This window comes from Oncorhynchus keta, chromosome 17 (assembly GCF_023373465.1).
Source record: "Oncorhynchus keta strain PuntledgeMale-10-30-2019 chromosome 17, Oket_V2, whole genome shotgun sequence".
Classification (NCBI taxonomy): domain Eukaryota; kingdom Metazoa; phylum Chordata; class Actinopteri; order Salmoniformes; family Salmonidae; genus Oncorhynchus; species Oncorhynchus keta.
The window spans coordinates 8,555,198-8,575,956 of record NC_068437.1 but is presented as its reverse complement, the minus strand read 5'-3'; the positions used below and the strand labels follow the sequence as shown (position 1 = coordinate 8,575,956).

The window sequence follows — 20,759 nt, the reverse complement described above, 5'->3', positions numbered from 1 at the left end:
ACTTTCTGGGTATAGAAGCTGGTGACGACCGTTTCATGGGGATATGCATTTAGATCTTCTTGAGTTATACAGTGTTGTTTCGAAGTAGCCTACAGCGTTGTTTTGAATGATGTACAGTGAACTCTTCTTTTGAGAAGATTGTGTTAAACTATAGCATAGCCTCTGTGTATTTTACCTGGTGACGTGCGCTGTTGAATTTTGGCCACGTGAGAGAAAATTCTGTTGGTGTTTTTGTTTTACAGTAACATTATACCATACTATTCCATTCGGTTATGTTATGTCGAACACTGTGATCATTATGTTGATTAAATATTTTTCCTTTATTTAAATAGGCAAGGCAGTTAAGAATAAATTATTATTTACAATGACAGCCTTGTTCTGAGGCAGAACAACAGATTTTTATCTTCTCAGCTCAGGGATTTGATCTAGCAACCTTGCAGTTACTGGTCCGACGCTCCAACCACTAGGCTACCTGCCGACTCTAAATTTGAAAACATATGAATTGTTGTATCATTATTAGTGTTTGGACAAAACATTTTCATATTAACAATAAATACAGGTTATAGACACTTATTTATTCATATTCTAATAATGGGGGGGACTTTTTACATTTTTATTTTTTTATTTTTTTATTTATTTTTTATTCTAATTGTACAATATAATGTCCAGGGAACTCATTTATAAATGTTGCATATGCACAAAATATGCCCCAAAACATACGTACACAAGTTGCCATTTATAAATGAGAATGTGCTTATCCTCCTGCAAACTTTAGACAATGCATATGCACAGTTTCTAGTTGTTGAAGTATTGCATTGCAAGAAGGAAAAAGTGGTAGCCTTGTGCAAATGGTGAATATACAGTATGTAACGATTATTCATAGCAAAGAAAACATGTAGCCTAACTAAATAACAACAATATGCAAACATTTACCATTAGTGATGATCTTTGCATTCTAAAATAAAACATTCCTAATCTTTTCAAACTGTGATGGTTTCATAGGCTACTCGTGTTGCGGAATAGCCTATAGGCCTACAACAAGTGTGTATAGGGTACCATTTGTCCCATCTCTCATTTAATGAGAAGTATTTTGTTCTATCCAATCCGATCCAGAGCGCAGATTAACGGTAGAACAGACGGTTCACCTTTTCCATTGACGTTTGTAGGCTACACCTAATACTGTAATGTCCAATTTCTCGGGAAGACAATATTTCATTTCTAAACATAATACATATATCACAACCATTACTGCATCACACCATGTTCTGTTTCACCTTTCTTTGTGCTTTTCTTCAGCCCCCTCCAGATGTCGCCCATCTTCCCCATTTTAATTTTATTTAATGTTTATTTAACTAGGCAAGTCAGTTAAGAACAAATTCTTATTTACAGTGACTGCCTACTCCGGCCAAACCCAGACAACGTTGGGCCAATTGTGCGCCGCATTATGGAACTCCCAATCACGGCCTGATGTGACACAGCCTGGATTCAAACTAGGTACTATACTGACACCTCTTGCACTGAGATGCAGTGCCTTAGACCGCTGCACCACTCGGTAGCCCATTATCCCCTGTGCATTTATACCTGTGTTCTCTGTTTGTCTTTTGCTAATTTGTCTTGTCTCGTCAAGTCTACTAGCATGTTTTTGTACTCCTGTTTTCTTGAGCCCCTGTTTTCTAGTTATGCCTGTTTTGATCATTCTGCCTGCCCTGACCATGAGCCTGCCTACTTTTTTGTACATTTTGCCACTGCCCTGGATTACTGACCTCTGCCTCCCCCTAGCCTGCCTGCCACTCGGTACCTTACGGACTCTGCCCTGGACTACCGACCTATGCCTGCCCTCGACCTGTCGTTTGCCTGTCCCCTGTTTTATAATAAACATCTGTTATTCGAACTGTCTGCATCTGGTTCTTATCCTGAGTCGTGATAAACAGAATAAATTCTTCACCTTTTCTAGCCATGTTGAGACAGTTTAGTTCATATTCCTGAAGTAGCCATACAAAACAAATTACCATGTGCATCTCTCATTTAATTGGGCCTATTAGATAGATTATTATAATTTAAAGTTATTGCTCTATGTATCTGACAGGAAGCACAGTTTTCTAACATACAGTAGAATTTAACAGGTGAACAGACTGTTGCGCCTATTGAATTGTGTAGGCTACCATTCTAAGTTGGCCGACTTGTAGTTTTCTTCTTTTTAATTAGTAGACAATATTTCAGATTTCAGCATATTTACGTTTGGGGAAAAGTGAATGCAAGACTATTGCATTCAAAATATCCACAACAATTGTTTTTCTATTTCAGAAATGGACAGATAAAGAAAATGTCACTGCAAAAGAAAACATTCTGAGAACACCTCCAAAGACATTTGATCAAGTTCACAATTCATTGTTATTTCCTTTAGATGCTGTCTTGCCTTATTCCAGTACTTCCAAAGTATACAGCAAATAAGGGCGTTATAGTCACCATAAAAGGTGAATGATGGGCGTTTTTCAGGTGGAGTTATATAATGTTCGAACACACACACATAGTTTTACGGAAGATGTGATGTATAATTTATAAGGGGAAACATGCGCATGTATGCCATGTGCCAAGTTTATAAATCTCAACATTTTGGTGGGTGCGCAGTCTTTTCAGAAATGGTGTACACATCTATTTAGTGTTACATTTACCCAAAGGTTATAAATGAGGCCCCAGGCACCCCATTTTAAGTGGTTTTGCCACATTAAAAGGCCAGCAACACTCCATATTATTCAGAGCCCCATTAAATGACACCATATAGGCTATATATTCAACAGACCCTACTGAGTTCTCCCCACCCCACCTTTACATTGCCCTTAAACTATATTTGTCCTTATAAGGCAATATATTGTGTGATTTGCATTAGGAATGTATTTGACATTGTAACGTTTAAAAAAACGAATGAAATACAAATGTCACTTAAATATGAACAAATATGAATCACTGTTAATGTTTAGACAATTATTTGTCATTCATCATGAATAAATACTGGTTATTTTCACTTTTCTTCTATTTCTTGGGGACTTTTATTTAGAAGATTTCCGAAATTACGTGACCCGGAAGTACTTCTTTTTTTAGTGTTGCTGACGAGACGTTGATAGCCTTGCTCTGTTCTCAAAACATTTACATTTGTTGGCTAATATAGCCGACTGCATTCTTCTTTGACCTTGCCTGCTTTAACGTGTTTAAAGGGGAGTCCTGTACTTCAAGAAAAGCGAGATTTAACAGCACGAAGTTCTGATACTTGCACGGTTTTGAATGTGAGCTTGCTAGCTAGCTATCTTCAGATGATGCATTAGCTAGCTAGCTCGGTGCCACCGAAATTGGGGACAACAAAGTTGATAATCGAATCCAGAAGTTAGCCCAAACAAACAATACGAATTAGTTTGGATGCAGCTTGTTTTGTGCTTTGAAATAATGGGTTTCAGTAAAACGAATTACTGTATCAACCAAGCTCAATTGAGTTTTTCATGTGAGCACTGAATAACCTTGTTTCGGTATTTTAATGGGAGGCGGGCTGCGTTGGAGTAGTACATCTAGTGGGCGACACTTGCGAAGAAGGCGAAGGTGCCGGCGACGTGCTGGGCTTGGATGGACTCGCTTGCCGGGTACGTATACAAAGCGGCTGCTGAGGGCCGAGTCCTGACGTTGGCCGCCCTGCTGCTCAACCACTCCGAGGCTGAGACACGATATTTACTGAGTTACGTGACCCACCTCGCTGGCCAACGGTCAACTCCTCTCATCATTGCATCTCGAAACGGACACGATAAAGTTGTGAGGCTGCTGCTGGATCACTACAAGGTGGATACTGAACAGACTGGCACAGTCAGATTTGACGGGTTAGTATTCATTAATTTAATCATTGGTCAGTCAATTGTGTGTGATTACACTTTATTTCTGCTGGCAATGGTGGGAAAATTGAACACCGTAATGGTCTTTTATGTCAAATGCATTATTTGCTGGGTAATTCATTTGACCCATCTCTTCTCCCTCCTTCAGGTATGTCATTGATGGGGCCACCGCTTTGTGGTGTTCGGCTGGCGCAGGACACTTTGAGGTGGTCCGCCAGTTGGTGTGCCACCAGGCGAATGTCAACCACACCACTGTCACCAACTCCACGCCCCTGAGAGCGGCCTGCTTTGACGGGCGCCTGGACATTGTGAAATACCTGGTGGAACACCAGGCCAACATCGGCATCGCCAACAAGTATGACAACACCTGCCTGATGATCGCCGCCTACAAGGGCCACACGGATGTGGTGGGCTTTCTGTTGGAGCATGGCGCTGACCCCAATGCCAAGGCCCACTGCGGGGCCACCGCCCTGCACTTTGCTGCTGAGGCAGGCCACCTGGACATTGTGAAGGAGCTGGTGCGCTGCCAGGCAGCCATGGTGGTGAACGGCCATGGCATGACGCCGCTCAAAGTGGCAGCGGAGAGCTGCAAGGCGGATGTGGTGGAGTTGCTGCTGTTGCATGCCGAGTGTGACCCACAAAGCCGCATCGAGGCTCTGGAGCTCCTGGGTGCCTCGTTCGCCAACGACCGAGAGAACTATGACATCCTCAAGACCTACCACTACCTCTACCTGGCCATGCTGGAGCGCCACCGCGATCTCGGCGCGCTCATCGCCAAGGAGCTGCTGCCACCCATCGAGGCCTACGGCGGTAGGGGCGAGTGCCGCACCCCGCAGGAGTTGGAGGCCATCCGGGCGGACCGCAATGCGCTGCACATGGAGGGCCTGATGGTGCGCGAGCGCATCCTGGGCTCGGACAACATCGACGTGTCACACCCCATCATCTACCGGGGTGCCGTGTATGCCGACAACATGGAGTTCGACCAGTGCATCAAGCTGTGGCTGCATGCGCTGCTCCTGCGCCAAAAGGGCAACCGCAACACTCACAAGGACCTGCTGCGCTTCGCCCAGGTCTTTTCCCAGATGGTGCACCTGAAGGAGCCGGTGGGGGCGGAGCCAGTGAAGCAGGTGCTGCACTGCAGCGTGCTGGAGATCCAGAGGAGCATGGCCAGGGTGGAAGCAGCGCCTGAGGCCGAGCTTCACACGGCCATGGACAACTACGAGTCCAACGTGTTCACCTTCCTTTACCTGGTGTGCATCAGCACCAAGACAGTGTGTGGTGAGGAGGAGCGCGCCCGCATCAACAAGCAGATCTACAACCTGATCCAGCTGGACCCGCGCTCGCGGGAGGGCTCGTCCCTCTTGCACCTGGCCATCAGCTCCAGCACTCCAGTGGACGACTTCCACACCAACGATGTGTGCACCTTTCCCAACGCGCAGGTAACCAAGCTGCTGCTGGACTGCGGCGCGCAGGTGAACGCGGTGGACCACGAGGGCAACAGTCCGCTGCACATCATTGTGCAGTACAACCGGCCCATCAGCGACTTCCTGACGCTGCACGCCATCATCATCAGCCTGGTGGAAGCGGGCGCCCACACTGACATGACCAACAAGCAAAAGAAGACGCCACTGGACAAGAGCACCACGGGAGTGTCGGAGATCCTGCTCAAGACCCAGATGAAGATGAGCCTCAAGTGCCTGGCGTCGCGGGCCGTTCGCCAGCACCAAATCACATACCGCAACCAGATCCCTAAGACTCTGGAGGAGTTTGTGGAGTTCCACTGATCCACCTGGCCCTGGAGACCTTTTAAACAATTAGAATCTCTTGTTCTTTTTTTGTTTTGTTATAATTTTCTAACAAATCAGAATGGTGCTGGCTGGGGATGATTATGAACAGTTTGACACATTGTGGTTTTTAACAATGGTTCCCTTTTTTTCTATTATAAGTATGAATTGCGAGTACCAGCAGGAGCGCCCATGTTCTCGTTCTCCAGATCTCTTACTGAAGTGTGTTAATGTCTGTGGTTGTCATTCTGACTCCTGGGTGTCACCAGCAGAATGAGGAAATTGACAGCCTGCTTTGTGCTTTCACTTTCCCCAGAGTGTTCCAAAGAGAATACTTGGCACGGCCAAGCATCCACACAATGGTGACAACAGCAGGACCATTTGACAGCTTGTACTGCATGGATCCAATTGTCCCAGACATCCAGCTGGGTTCGCAACCATGAAAAGTAACATTGCACTCTTGATTCTTTTTGCCTTATCATGTTTGCCTGTTGCAGGGATGTTGTGTGCCATGTTGCAATGATTATGGGGGTCAGTGGTTTGTTGGTGTGTGTTTGAGGGAGCGAATGCGTGTCAGTCAGAGATAGGCTGGGAGGTGAGACGGTAGTAGTTAGTCTTGGCGATAGAGAATAAGCAAGAAATGCACGGCTTTGCCAAGCAGCCAGTCAAACTTGTGTGTTAGACAGTGACGCAGAGATCTTGTGGGACTTTCTTTTATTTCAGTCACCCATTGCTCTTTAAAGTTGTCACGGTTCCACTGATGTCTACATTTTGACATTGGTTTGCCTTGTGATTCTCATTTCTAGTTGGATTGTCTGCCTATGTTTGGTTCCAAACTCATGACTGGTGATTGAGTATTGCATTATAATAACAGATCGTTTCAGATTTCTCTAGAAGAACAGCGAGCCAATCCACACAGTACAGAGAGGGAGAGAGAGAACTGCTGGACAGCACTTTATACTTATAATAGGAGTATTTTATTTTTCTTTCATAACTGATATTTAAAAAAAACAAAAAATCAAAAGGAAGTTTTATTTAAGAGGGTATGTTTTAAGATATATTTTTATGGAAAAAACATCTGTGGAAGTAGATGTAAAAGGAGCTTTCTTTTACACAAACACTGACTGGTAAAGATGTGCCTGTGATTCTATTTAGATTTTCTCTATCGGAGTAATTAGGCGTAGATGTCCCCATTTAACCAAGTCACCAACGCATGTGGGTTGTTGGCCATCCTGATGAGCTTTGCTGCAGTGTGAGGGAACGAGCTTGGCGGCTGTCTGTGGAGACTCCATGGCTTTGGCTGAGTATGACCACATACGGGCCTTTAAATAGATGCTGCTGGTATTGATGTTTGAGCATGTCTTCCATTCTACGTCTTTTGGATTTGTGTGTGTGGGTGCGCATGCTGAGATCGAGGGAAGGACTGTGGAATGTTCCTGGCGGGGTTGAATGTATGCCTATAGTCTTTCCCCTCATGCTTTGCAACATGTTGTTTGTCCATAATAACCAACGATTTGTATAGTCCGTCCTTGTTCTGTTTCCTAATCAGATGGTCAGAGATTAAAGCTGAGAATGAAAGGTGATTTCTGCCGATTTTTCTTTGATTTTCATCGAAGTGATACTGTGACCATAGCGTGCCGTTAAGTGTGCTTTCTACTTTAAAAGGGCGTGCGTGTTAAGACTTTAAATGCTCTCGCTATTGATTTGATCCGATTTGGCTTTTACTGTGGTGACACTGTTTTAAAAAAGAATCTCGAGTGGAGAATGTATGTACATTACCAGTCAAAAGTTTGGACACACCTACTCATTCAAGGGTTTTTCTTTATTTTTTTATTTTTATTTTCTACATTGTAGAATAATAGTGAAAACACAACTATGAAATAACACATGGAATCATGTAGTAACCAAAAAAAAGTATTGGTATTTTATTTAACTAGGCAAATTCTTATTTACAATGACGGGCAAACCCTAACCTGGACGACACTGGGCCAATTGTGTGCAGCCCTATGGGACTCCTAATCACGGCCTGTTGTGATACAGCCTGGAATTGAACCCGGGTCTGTGGTGACGCCTCTCACACTGAGATGCACTGCTGTGCCACTCTGGAGCCCGAAACAAATCAAAATATATTTGAGATTTTTCAAAGTATCCACCCTTTGACTTGATGACAGCTTTGCACACTCTTGGCATTCTCTCAACCAGCTTCACCGAGAATGGTTTTCCAACAGTCTTGAAGGAGTTCCCACATATGCTGAGCACTTGTTGGCTGTATTTCCTTCACTCTGCGGTCCAACTCATCCCAAACCATCTCAGTTGGGTTGAGGTCGGGTGATTGTGGAGGCCAGGTCATCTGATGCAGCACTCTCACTCTCCTTGGTCAAATAGCCCTTACACAGCCTGAAGGTGTGTTGGGTCATTGTCCTGCTAAAAAAATAACTGATAGTTCCACTAAGCTCAAATCAGATGGGATAGTGTATTGCTGCAGAATGCTGTGGTAGCCATGCTGGTTAAGTGTGCCTTGAATTCTAAATAAATCACTGACAATGTCACCAGCAAAGCACCCCCAAACCATCACCACCACCTCCTCCATGCTTCACGGTGGGAACCACACATGCAGAGATCATCTGTTCGCCTACTCTGCATCTCACAAAGACACGGAGGTTGGAACCAAAAATCTCAACATTGGACTCGTCAGACCAAAGGACAGATTTCCACCTGTCTAATGTCCATTGCTCATGGTTCTTGGCCCAAGCAAGTCTCTTCTTATTGGTGTCCTTTATTAGTGGTTTCTTTTCTCCCCCCCCCCCCCCACACACACCACCTTGTCACAACACAACTGATTGGCTCAAATGCATTCAGAAGGAAAGAAATGCACTTTGAACAAGGCACACCTGTTAATTGAAATGCGTTCCAGGTGTCTACCTCATGGAGCTGGGTGAGATAATGTGTGAAAAGCTGTTAAGGCAAAGGGTGGCTACTTTATAAAATGTATTTTGATGTGTATAGCACTACATGGTTCAATGTGTTATTTCATAGTTTTGTTGTCTTCACTATTATTCTACAATGTAGAAAATAGTACAAATTAAGAAAACCAATGAATGAGTAGGGGTCTGTCCAAACTTTTGACTGGTACTGTATATCAGGTATTTCTATTTTAATATTTTGTATTTGGGGTAATGGATGCAAATGAACCCAAAGACAGTTTAACCCAGTTTTTTTTTTCTTCAGCAGTTTACATGTTTTTTGGAAAGACTAATGCTTTGAAGACATGAAAGATACTGCATATGTACAAAGTTGGTGTCATATTAAAGCTCAGTGTTTCCCATTAGCTCATTGGTTTTGTCATTCCCCTTTCAAGCTAATGCAATTTATTTCATGTATTTAATCAAAGACAGCTATCAAAAGTCAGTGAAACTATTTCTGTCAGAAGTTGTGGGACCAGAACGATTTCTATATCACTCCATGTGTAAAGTGATACGTTTTTGCCTTGATATTAATATTTCTTATACTTTCCTTTTCTACCTGCGTGCAATTAATATTTATTCAGGTATAATTATCAAAGGTGTAGTAAGTATCTCCCTTTTTAATATGACACCAAAACTGCTTATAAGTGAGTACACAACCAAATGTATTGACATTGGTCCTCTCCAGTCTTCGGAGGGAAAATTTTACGTGGCAATTTTGTCAGAAATCCAAGTGGATAGTGCCCAAAATGTGTCTGATGTCACATGCAATGACCCGCATACCAGATGGCCTCTGGATTGAGTCAGAACAACTGTGGGCTTAAATCGTCTCTAAAACAGATGATTCCACCGATATACCACACACGTTTCATTGCATGTGGAAGCTGACCAATTCACTCTGTGGTTACAGTATACAGATTTAATTACACATAGAAAACTCATGAACTCTTTATAAACCACTTGGCATGCTTTAATGATTTCTACATGGCCATCATTGCATCTTCCTTGAGATCCTTTCTAGGACCCCAGGTCATCTGTGTTCATATATAAATCCACAGGTTGTACGCCACGGTGCAAAGCAGCCTCATATTGGTGTGCATACATCTGACAACGTTGTTGCACAATAGCCTTAAGTTAATATTATGTAGTTGTATAGTAATGCCACTTTAAAGGTCATCGACAACTTAATTCAGTTGTGAAGGCACAGTTAGATATGTACACAATTCAAGTTTATCGTTATACGACAAAAGTGCATCAGCTATAGAATATGGCATTTGCAAATACAATATAATATTTCAGTTGCGTCATGTTCTCTTCCAAAATAAATGAGTAGGTTGTTGCTGTTGCATATTTGAGAAACGCCATAGCAAAAGCCCAAAAAATCATCAGCCATTATAGGTAATCTTGTGTTCTGAATAGGCTGCCTGGTTTTCTTTGGCCTTATATTAATGATGGGCTTATTCCATTCACTCTATTATATTCAGGCACACTTTCTTAGAAAAATATTCTGTGGTCATTGCTCTGGTGAAAGATTGTCATTTGGCTTTGTGGTGATGATGATGATAGATCATAAAGTCTGACTGATAACCAGGACCTCAGTCTTGTCCAGATGGTGTCTGCTGTTCAGATGGTGTCTGTTGGAAGTTCCTCAGTCATAAGAGAGACACAGGTGGGCCGGGAGCTTCTGTCGGGTTCTAAGACAGCGAGTAAGAAGGCTCGGCAGTGCAAGACGGGTGCTGTTCAGCCAAGGGGAATATGGACACCGAGGTCACGCCCACAGTCTTGACTGGGGGTGTGCTGGGGGTCCCTGAGTGATGGGGCTGATGCGGGTCTGCACTGTTGCCATGGTTACCGCTCCTCTGGCATCTTCCCGTTGGCTACTTGCTCCTCCTCTTCCTCCCTCTGTTTCTGCCTGTTGAAGAAGCCCAGCTGGGAAGGCAGAAACAGAGAGGGGAAAGAGTGAAACCAAAACCCTTCACCAGGTGTTTACAGGGACCAACATACTGGTAGAAAGGCTGAGTTATCATTGATTATACACCAGGTCATTGATTATAAACCAGGTAGTTTGGTACCTGGATGCTGATTGGCTGAAAGCCATGGTATGTCAGATCGTATAACACGGGTATGACCCTACAAATATTTTTACTGTTCTACGCTGGTTACCAGTTTATAATAGCAATAAGGCACCTCAGGGGTTTGTGGTATATGGCCACTATACATACCACTGTTAAGGGCTGTATCCAGGCACTCTGTGTTATGTTGTGCATAAGAACAGCCCTTAGCTGTGGTTTATTAGTCATATACCACACCCCCTCGTGCCTTATTGCTTTATTATAATGAAGATTTATGCAGGATGACATTGATTCATTCCTACCTTCCATAGAGCCAGGATGAGCAAGGATAGCAGCAGCAGACCACCCAGCGTGCTCCCTACTATAATCCAGATGGGAATTTTGTAATCTTCCTCCTTTCTCATCTCCAGGATTATCTAGAGGGGAAATTACACTGGACTCAGGCATGTATGGGGGATCTGGTTTGGCTGGACTTTGCGGCGAGTAAACGGTCAACAAACATACATTTAATACTGTCTGAAATGTTTTTCATTCTCTATGACTGGTGGTCTAAAATGTGGATTTACATGAAGATATAATGTGTATAGGTCATACCAGCACACTCCATCACCAATCTCCCTGACCAACTCCCTCGGCTCAATCCATAAACCTTTCGAACATCTCATGACCGTCGCGCCATCATTTGGAGGATGCACTCAAAAGATTTGGCCTAGCTTGGCTACTCAGTATTCATGATATATTGCTCGTTTGTTTCTTGTGTTTTTTTTAAGCCCTTTTAGGTTTAGGCCACGATTCAACCAGTCACGTTGTGCTCTCGGCCATTACCTTTAAATGGCACATAGCCGACAAAGCGCAATCGGATTGAATCCGGGCCTTATTTTGGTTATTCAAAGCGCTATAGAAGTTGAATAAATGTATTATTATTTGGTGTGTTTAGCGTCTAATAAAAATAACAAACTGACCACAACCGAGTGATTAAAATAAACCTTGGAAATGACTGTGCCTGTTCAAGTTATCAAGTTGAACCTGTGGTTTGAAGTGTAGTGAAATTGTAACAAAACAAATGAAAGGCATCTACAACAGCAAAGTAATCAGTATCACTTTCTGCCAGAAGGTGGAACCATAACCACATATATCTGAGCAACTATCACCACATTCTCCTGGTCCTCCTAGTTCTTAGGCCTCACTGCACTGGCAAGCCAAACAAATGTGGGCGTTCAACAGAGGGACTATGTACACTTCATTAAGTACACTCAAACCAGCCCATTCCTTCAGGCTGTTATGAAGTGTTACAAAGTGTTATGAAGCATATGAAGTGTGAGTTGGACGCTGCTGGGTCTTACGTGTCGTGTTGGCCTCTCCTCATGCAGGAACACGGGACTGGACGGACTCAGTTCTATGGAGGCTGCTGTCACCAACTCCAGAGTTTTAAACTTCACCTATCAGGGAAGAGTTTAACAAGAAAATAACTATAATTGCAATGAACAAATAACTCAGTCATCAACAAGTGACATTAAAGAACAATAAGGAATTGAACGTTCTTTACACTAAAGGGGCGATTCAAAACTTTTGCCTCGGGACCAGATCAGGACTTAAAATGGTCCACACACACGTGCACAGTTGTGAAGGCTAAACACCCGAACGTTAAGCGGTACTGGAGCAACAGTCTGACACCTAAAGGCTCCTGAATAGCTTCTATCCCTAAGCCATAAGACTGCTAAATAGCTAACAAAATGGCTACACGGACTATCTGAGTTGACCCTTGTATTTATATATTTTTTTGTACTGTCTCTATGCACACTCACAGGACTCTACACACTCACGCACACTGACACTCCTACACACACATAACATGCACGCACATTTATACTGACTATACACAAGCACACACACATCTTAATTTACACTGTTGCTACTCTGTTTATCATACATCCGGGTGCCTAGTCACCTTACCCCTATACACACATTTGAAGCCGGAAGTTTACATACACCTTGGCCAAATACATTTAAACTAAAAAAAATTAAACATTTAATCCAAGTAAATATTCCCTGTTTTAGGTCAATTAGGATCACCACTTTATTTTAAGAATGAGAAATGTCAGAATAATAGTAGAGATAATGATTTATTTCAGCTTTATTTATTTTTCCTCACATTCCCAGTGGGTCAGAAGTTTACATACACTCATTTAGTATTTGGTAGAATTGCCTTTAAATGGTTTAACTTCAATCAAACGTTTCGGGTAGCCTTCCACAAGCTTCCCACAATAAATTGGCAGAATTTTGGCCCGTTCCTCCTGACAGAGCTGACACCAAACTGAGTCAGGTTTGTAAGCCTCCTTGCTCGCACATGCTTTTTCAGTTCTGCCCACAAATTCTCTATATGATTGAGGTCAGGGCTTTGTGATGGGCACTCCAATACATTGACGTTGTTGTCCTTAAGCCATTTTGTTTTAACTTTGGAAGTATGCTTGGGGTCAGTGTACATTTGGAAGACCCATGTGCGACTTCCTGACTGATGTCTTGAGATATTGCTTCAATATATATCCACATATTTTTCCTGCCTCATGATGACATCTATTTTGTGAAGTGCACCAGTCTCTCCTGCAGCAAAGCACCCCCCACAACATGATGTTGCCACCCCCGTGCTTCATGGTTGGGATGGTGTTCATCGGCTTGCAAGCCTCCCCCTTTTTCCTCCAAACATAACAATGGTCATTATGGCCAAACAGTTCTATTTTTCATCAGACCAGAGGACATTTCTCCAAAAAGTATGATCATTGTCCCCATGTACAGTTGCAAACCGTAGTCTTGCTTTTTTTATGGCGGTTATGGAACAGTGGCTTCTTCCTTGCTGAGTGGACTTTCAGATTATGTCGATATAGGACTCATTTTACTGTGGATATAGATACTTTTGTACCTCTTTCCTCCAGCATCTTCACAAGGTCCTTTGCTGTTCTGGGATTGATTTGCACTTTTCATACCAAAGTACGTTAATCTCTAGGAGACAGAATGGGTCTCCTTCCTGAGCGGTATGACGGCTGCGTGGTCCCATGGTGTTTATACTTGCGTACTGTTGTTTGTACAGATGAAGGTGGTACCTTCAGGCTTTTGGAAATTGCTCCCAAGGATGAACCAGACTTTCTGAGGTCTTGGTTGATTTCTTTTGATTTCCCCATGATGTCAAGCAAAGAGGCACTGAGTTTGAAGGTAGCCCTTGAAATACATCCACAGGTACACCTCCGATTGACTCAAATGATGTCAATTAGCCTATCAAAAGCTTATAAAGCCATGACATAATTTTCTGGAATTTTCCAAGCTGTTTAAAGGTACAGCTAACTTAGTATATGTAAACTTCTGACCCACTGAAATTGTGATACAGTGAATTCATTATATGTGAAATAACCTGTCTGTAAACAATTGTTGGAAAAATGACTTGTGTCATGCACAAAGTAGATGTCCTAACCGACTTGCCAAACTATAGTTTGTTAACAAGAAATTTGTGGAGTGGTTGAAAAACGTGCATGTAAACTTCCGACTTCAACTGTATCAGCCTCTATCACTCCAGTATCTCTGCACAATGTAAATATGCTATTGGAATTGACCCTGTAAATAGATTCTAACTTCTCGTGTTCTTCTTATTTCTTGTGTTATTTTAAGTTGTTGTTTTTGTTCTGCCTCGTGTTATTTTTAGTACTACATTGATATAGATGATTACATTGTACATTAGAACGTGCAAAGAAAGGCATTTCACTGTACTTGTGCACGTGACATTAAAACTGGAAACGTGGATGTTATTGAGCCAACACATATCCTCTAAAATGGTCAAAGTTTGAAAGAGTGGAATAGGCGTACTGAATGGCAGCGGAGTGCAGAAGTAATGTCAAACTCACAGCAAAGAGAGCTTGGAGGTGCAGACGCCCCCTGACTGTCACTCTGACCTCCCTGTACGCAGGCACGTTGAGTCTGCACTGCATTGGCAACGTCATGCTGTTGGAGTGATTCTGCACAACACATAACAAGGATTCTCATCAACATGACACTGTCCTAATAGACCATATGCTGCATACTCCATGACCAGTTGCAAAACCGATTGAAATGACATCACAGTCATTTTATTCCAACCAGTTTCTGGTTGAAACGACATCATATTAATGAAATTCCAACCAGTTTCTGGTTGAAATGACATCATATTAATGAAATTCCAACCAGTTTCTGGTTGAAATTATATCAAAGTAAAGTTATTCCAACCAGTTTTTTGGTTGAAATGACATATTAATGTTATTCCAACCAGTTTCTGGTCGAAATTATATCTTAGTAATGTTATTCCAACCAGTTTCTGGTTGAAATGACAGCACCAGTTTTGCAATCTGGGTAGTACTTCAGTACATACACAACCACACTATGTGTCATAGGCAGATAACCAATACTTACCAGCTGTGGGACGTGTGAGAGATCTTCAGGGAAAACATGGTTTGGAGTCATGTGATGTGGGAGGACACAGTTAGAGCTAACCGCCTGGTGAGGAGAGAGCGAGAGAGAGTTTTAATCTGTCATCCTGTCGCTACACACAGACACAGGGTACAGTCCGATATAGTTAGAAGAGGACTGGCCACCCCGCAGAGCCTGATTCCTCTAGGGTTATACCTAGGTTCCTGCTTTCTATGGAGTTTTGGCAACACTTTATTTTATCTGTCGTTCTGCCCCTGAACAGGCAGTTAACCCACTGTTCCTAGGCCGTCATTGAAAACAAGAATTTGTTCTTAAGTGGCCAGGGAAGAGTCCAGATCGGAATCCCATCCAAACCCTATGGCGAGAGCTGAAAACAGCAGTTGGTGCGAGGGCACCCATCAAACATTGAAGAATTAGAACAGTTTGCTGCTAAAAAGTGGGCCAAATAGCCCGAAGAAAGGTGCAGCAAACTCATTGATGGCTACGTTTGTCTGCAGAAGCATTTGTCTGCAGTTATCTTGGCCAAATGTTGTGCAACCAAGTGATGACCACAATTTTGTTTGAAATGTCAACTTATTTGAGAAGAAATAGGGAATATCTACGAAAGGTGCAAGGGTGCCAATATATTTGGTCGCAACTGTATACAGTAGATTAATGTATATTGACAATGCAACGTTATAACATTGAATAATCACTGATCCTCTCACCTGGTCAGTGTCGATATTGGCAATCTGGAAGAGATGGTTACCACTCTTTGTAACAGCAAACACGTCAACAGCGAACTGCAAGTCTGTCACTGGGAAGAAGCCCAGATTCTGGATCTGTACGTTGAGAAGAGAATAAATATAAAGATACTGAAGAGAATGTAAAAAAAAATGTATAGTCTACAGATTATAGTCAGTATTTAGTATTTATACTTATTATGTAGATCGGCCATATGTATAACTTGGACAAAGGATTGCAGGTCGGGTCTTGATAAGGTAAGTGATGTGATTGAGAGAAACTCACGTGATAAGTAAGGTTAAACATTGGACCACTGCTGCCGGGTTTGTTCCGGTAGTGGTCTGAGTTGATCTCAAAACGAGGAGGCTTGGAGTCCCTGAGGTGGAGAGAAAAGGGATGGATGATACAAAATATCCCCCCCCCCCCCCCACACACACACTTTAAATGACTCCTTATGTGTGGAATCATCTAAATTCAGCAGCTCATTGAAACCCACCTTGTGAACAGGAGGTCTGCCTCGTACTTCAGAGGATGAAATATGTTGTTGATGTTGTCCTCTGGGCTCATCTCCTCCCCATCACTGTAGAGCACAAATCAACATGAAATAATTCACCTGCACCCTGTTTGTGTTTGACACCAGGGTCAAGTTCATTTATTTCAGTTTACTTCCTGAATTGACTGGATTGAAATGGAATTGACTTCAATCCTGTTGGGTACAGTACATACATGAATTGTTTAGGAGGAGGTGATTGTGGAATGATAGCAGGTCCGGTTCCATTAGTCCGTAACGGATGGTTACCTGGTGGTAATAGCTACCCAATGGGCAAAAACTGGCTGAATCAACGTTGTTTCCACAACATTCAAAAAAAGTATGTGATGACATTGAATCAACGTGGAAAATTGATTGGATTTGAAAAAATCATCAACATAAGGGAATTTCATCATTTATTCATCCAACTTTTAAGCTAAATCAAATAACATGGTGACAATTTTTGTTGATTTCACAACTCAACCATCAAAACTGGATGTTGAACTGATGTCTCTGCCTAGTGGGTAGGGGCTGAAATGGAATGTGGTGATTGGCAGGACAAGTTGAAAAGTGTGGTATCTGAGCATACAAGGCCCTCACCAATGGTTAATATGAACATATACAGGTGACTGCCAACATGAAGGAAACACTTGAGTAAATGATAGAAAGTATATTGAAATCAGGTGCTTCCACACAGGTGTGGTTCCTGAGTTAATTAAGCAATTAACATCCCATCATGCTTAGTGTCATAAAAATGCAGTTGCCATTATCTTGGCTTCCATGGCTTGAAGAAGACTTTGAAAGAGGGGTCTCAAAGGAGCATAGGGGGGTTTAAAGTATGTGTGTGTCACCAGATCTCAACCCAATTGAACACTTATGGGAGATTCTGGAGTGGCGTCTGAGACAGCGTTTTCCACCATCATCAACAAAACACCAAATTATGGAATTTCTCATGGAAGAATGGTGTCCTATCCCTCCAATAGAGTTCCAGACAATTATAGAATCTATGCCAAGGTGCATTGAAGCTGTTCTGGCAGCTTGTGGAGGCCCAACACCCTATTAAGATGCTTTATGTTGGCGTTTCCTTCATTTTTTAAGTTACCTGTATGTCTATGAATATATTCATATATGCACTGTATGTCAATTACCTGGCAGCCTGCAGGACAACCCTCACATGGTCCAGGAAGACAGAGTGACTCAACTCAAACTCCAGCCGGAAAGACACCTGGGACACGGGCAGAAAAGACATATACTATTATACTACTATAAGTCACACATAGGAACTGAGAGACTTACAGAGGCTCATATAGGCTAAGAAATGTTAAGGTCTCTGGCAACAAGCTTTGTTTTACATTTCCTTTTTACTTCCAGTCAAATTATACCTGATATGGTACAGAGGTTTTCCAAAGGAGAGCCAGTGGAAATCTGCACCATTGTATTTCAGACATCCGTCTCTGAAGCGGTGCCTCAAGGTCAGGGCCTATACTGGGGCCACCACAGTCTCTACTGCTTTACTGTGGGGTTTCATATATAATCTTATTAAGAGTTTAGATTTTTTTTTCCTAGTCCAATGTAATCTAATCTAAATAAATGAACTGAAAATGAACAAAAACAAGATTTCTTTAAGACACTGCAGGACCTGCCCACCTATTAGTATAATAAGGTTTTGGGTGTGTTACTGTCAAAAATATTCCTTTGCAAAAGAGCTATAACGATCAATATTACACCATAAACACTAAGTCTATTATCGCCTGAAGCATCTGCCCTGTGATAGACAACCACTGTCAATTCGTTTTCCTTCTCCAAATCATTTCTTCCTTTCATTCCTCATAACTTCTGCGTGCTATTTCCCCCCCTTGTCCTGATTCATCTGACCACCTAAGGGTTTCTATTAAGGGAAGGACAACCCTGCACTACATAGGGAATGTGGTTTCTGCTCACAGCCAGAACACAGAATGGATTTGTAACTCACTGACTGACCATGGTATATCAGGAGAATACAACCAGGGACAGACAGAGGAATCTCCAAAATGTGGCTCAGTGGTCTTTAAGGCACTGGGTGACCGTTAATTCTCGGACTACAAAACTATGTGACCATGTGTTGAGTGGAGAATGCAAGCTTTCGTACAGCTTCTTTTTGCAGGTTTAGGTTTCTGTTTATTACCCTCACCTGGTAAGCTGTTCGTACGGAATTTATGTCTTTGGTCATGTTAAAGGGACATTTCACACAAATTACAAAATTGCATGTTGGTTTCCATAGACTGCAAGCAGTTTTTGGACAAGATATGACAGCAATCCATGCTTTGGTTTAGTTTCTCTGGCACTGTTTCCAAATGCTAACGTTTTAGCATTTGTGGCACAAATCCCATAGCCTGATGACTCACACTGAAATCATCCACTGCTGTTGTTCGCTGCATACTTTATTCTGAGACTAAAATTGTTTGTGGTGACGAGGGGCACAAGTGGCGTTGTACAAAACAAAGTAATCAGCGTTTGGATTGTCTCTAACCAATAAGAGTATCAAAGCCAATTACAGATTTTCAAACAGACGTGTGTTCTGGATCTGGCCCAACCCATCGGTTCTGGACCAATCAGACAGACGAATGAGTTCACATTCGATGAAGGGTCAGGGAGGTACTCAGATCCAGACTCATTGCGGAGAAGAAACTGATGTCTGTGGGCATGGCGTAGCTTCTCGCCGGAGCATGGAGTCTGGGTAGCCAGGCAACAAATCCCATTCAAGTCATGGGACTGATATTAGCATTTGTCACACATCATGTTCAAATCTTTCAAAACTATCTAAAACTGATAGTGAAGTTCAACAAAGGCACTTATAGATGATTTGAACATGATGTGCGAAAAATGCTGATATCGGTCCCATGACTTGAATGGGATTCGTGCCACAAATGCTCAAACGTTAGCATTTGGAAACAGTGCCAGTCACTGCCAGGGAAACTAAACCAAAGCATGGATTGCTGTTATACCTTGTACATAGACTGCTTACAGAGTAAGGAAACTAATGTGTCATTTTGTAATTTGGGTGAACTATCCCTTTAAGGGCCAGGAGTTCTTCCAAAACTTGTGGACTGACAAGGCAAAAATTTAGTAAGTCCCTCAGTTTTTCCTGGTCAGATGCTTTGGTAAGCAAAAATGCTGGCCCTAGTAATGTTAACTAAATGTGTCCAATTGAAAACCTCTAGTATTGGCAAGGTGATGTAGTGAGGGAGATAGATGTAAGTGAGGGTGATGAACTGACGAGGCAGGAGCCAGCAACAATGCTGATCAGATACAGTACCTGGGTCAGTGACCTCATAAAGGGTGAGCTGACATTGCAGGTCCTATCGCTCCTCTCCCTGTCTTCAGCACGACATTCAATCTGGATGTCTGAGTGGTCCTGCAGGGTGACAGAGATACGCTGAGTCAAGTGCTGATTTGATCACAAACTGTCACAGGTTACTTATGCTGTAATCTTAACATAATAAGAGATGTCATGACATCTAACTCATGTCTGAAGAAACATTTAAGGGTTCGTGTATGACCTCTCCCCTCACTGATATGATATGAACTTTACTATGCAGCAACAGTTTGCACAACCATACCATGGTTATCCTCCGTTTTCTCCTACCTTGACTATGAGACTGGAGAAGAGCAGGTTGTGGGAGTGGGAGATGTTGAGCGTGGTGCCATAGGCGTTCTCTCCTTGGTTCTCCAGACGAGCTTCTACCACCAGCCTCCTGCGTGATGCCTCCACCACTCGCTCCGAGCCCACCGAGGCCCCCTGGTGGTGACACAGCGCCCATGCGGCCCGCTCCCTTGGCCTACAGAACTGCCTTTGGCCATAGACAGACATGAACATTAGCGCCACGTTCTTACCCCCTTTTCTCCCCCAATTTCGTGGTATTCAATTAGTAGTTACAGTTTTGGGAGAGGCGTACGGACTCAGGAGAGGCGAAGGTCGAGAGCCGTGCGTCCTCCAAATCACAACCCAGTCAAGGCGCACTGCTTCTTGACACAACGCCCGCTTAAACCGGAAGCCAGCCACACCAATGTGTTGGAGGAAACACTGTACACCTGGAGACTGTGTTATTGTGCATTGCGCCTGGCCCGCCACAGGAGTTGCTAATGCGCGATGGGACAAGAACATCCCTGCCAACCAAACCCTCCCCTAACCCAGACGACGCTAGGCCAATTGTGTGCCGCCCCATTGCTCTCCCGGTCGCGGCCGGCTGCAATAGAGCCTGGACTTTAACCAGGATCTCTAGTGGCATGGCTAGCACTGCGATGCAGTGCCTTAGACCACTACGCCAACCCTTTTTAAGGTGAATTCAATGATTCAATGATTGGTGGGTTCCCAGAGGAACTTTTTC

The 20,759-nt window shown here is 43.0% G+C and overlaps 2 protein-coding genes across 3 annotated transcripts in view; one reads left to right on the top strand and one right to left on the bottom strand.

Annotated features, from left to right (window-relative positions):
- The first annotated feature begins 3,065 nt into the window (after positions 1–3,065).
- Positions 3,066–8,984, top strand: fem1b (fem-1 homolog b). Its single transcript, XM_035790539.2, has 2 exons — positions 3,066–3,860; positions 4,021–8,984. Exons 1-2 carry the CDS (start codon positions 3,613–3,615, stop codon positions 5,654–5,656), a joined length of 1,884 nt encoding a protein of 627 aa, XP_035646432.1. The 5' UTR covers positions 3,066–3,612; the 3' UTR covers positions 5,657–8,984.
- A 602-nt stretch (positions 8,985–9,586) lies between these two features.
- itga11b (integrin, alpha 11b) overlaps positions 9,587–20,759 on the bottom strand; it is a 91,807-nt gene continuing 80,634 nt past the window's right edge. For both annotated transcript variants that reach the window (XM_052465394.1, XM_052465395.1), the window contains 11 exons: positions 20,018–20,222; positions 19,688–19,786; positions 17,541–17,617; positions 16,360–16,443; positions 16,149–16,239; positions 15,848–15,961; positions 15,123–15,206; positions 14,582–14,692; positions 12,035–12,130; positions 10,994–11,107; positions 9,587–10,548 (listed from right to left, as the gene is read on the bottom strand). In XM_052465394.1, the coding sequence (XP_052321354.1) occupies positions 10,468–10,548; positions 10,994–11,107; positions 12,035–12,130; positions 14,582–14,692; positions 15,123–15,206; positions 15,848–15,961; positions 16,149–16,239; positions 16,360–16,443; positions 17,541–17,617; positions 19,688–19,786; positions 20,018–20,222 (1,156 nt within the window). In that variant the 3' untranslated portion in view covers positions 9,587–10,467. The remainder of the gene's footprint in view (positions 10,549–10,993; positions 11,108–12,034; positions 12,131–14,581; positions 14,693–15,122; positions 15,207–15,847; positions 15,962–16,148; positions 16,240–16,359; positions 16,444–17,540; positions 17,618–19,687; positions 19,787–20,017; positions 20,223–20,759) is intronic.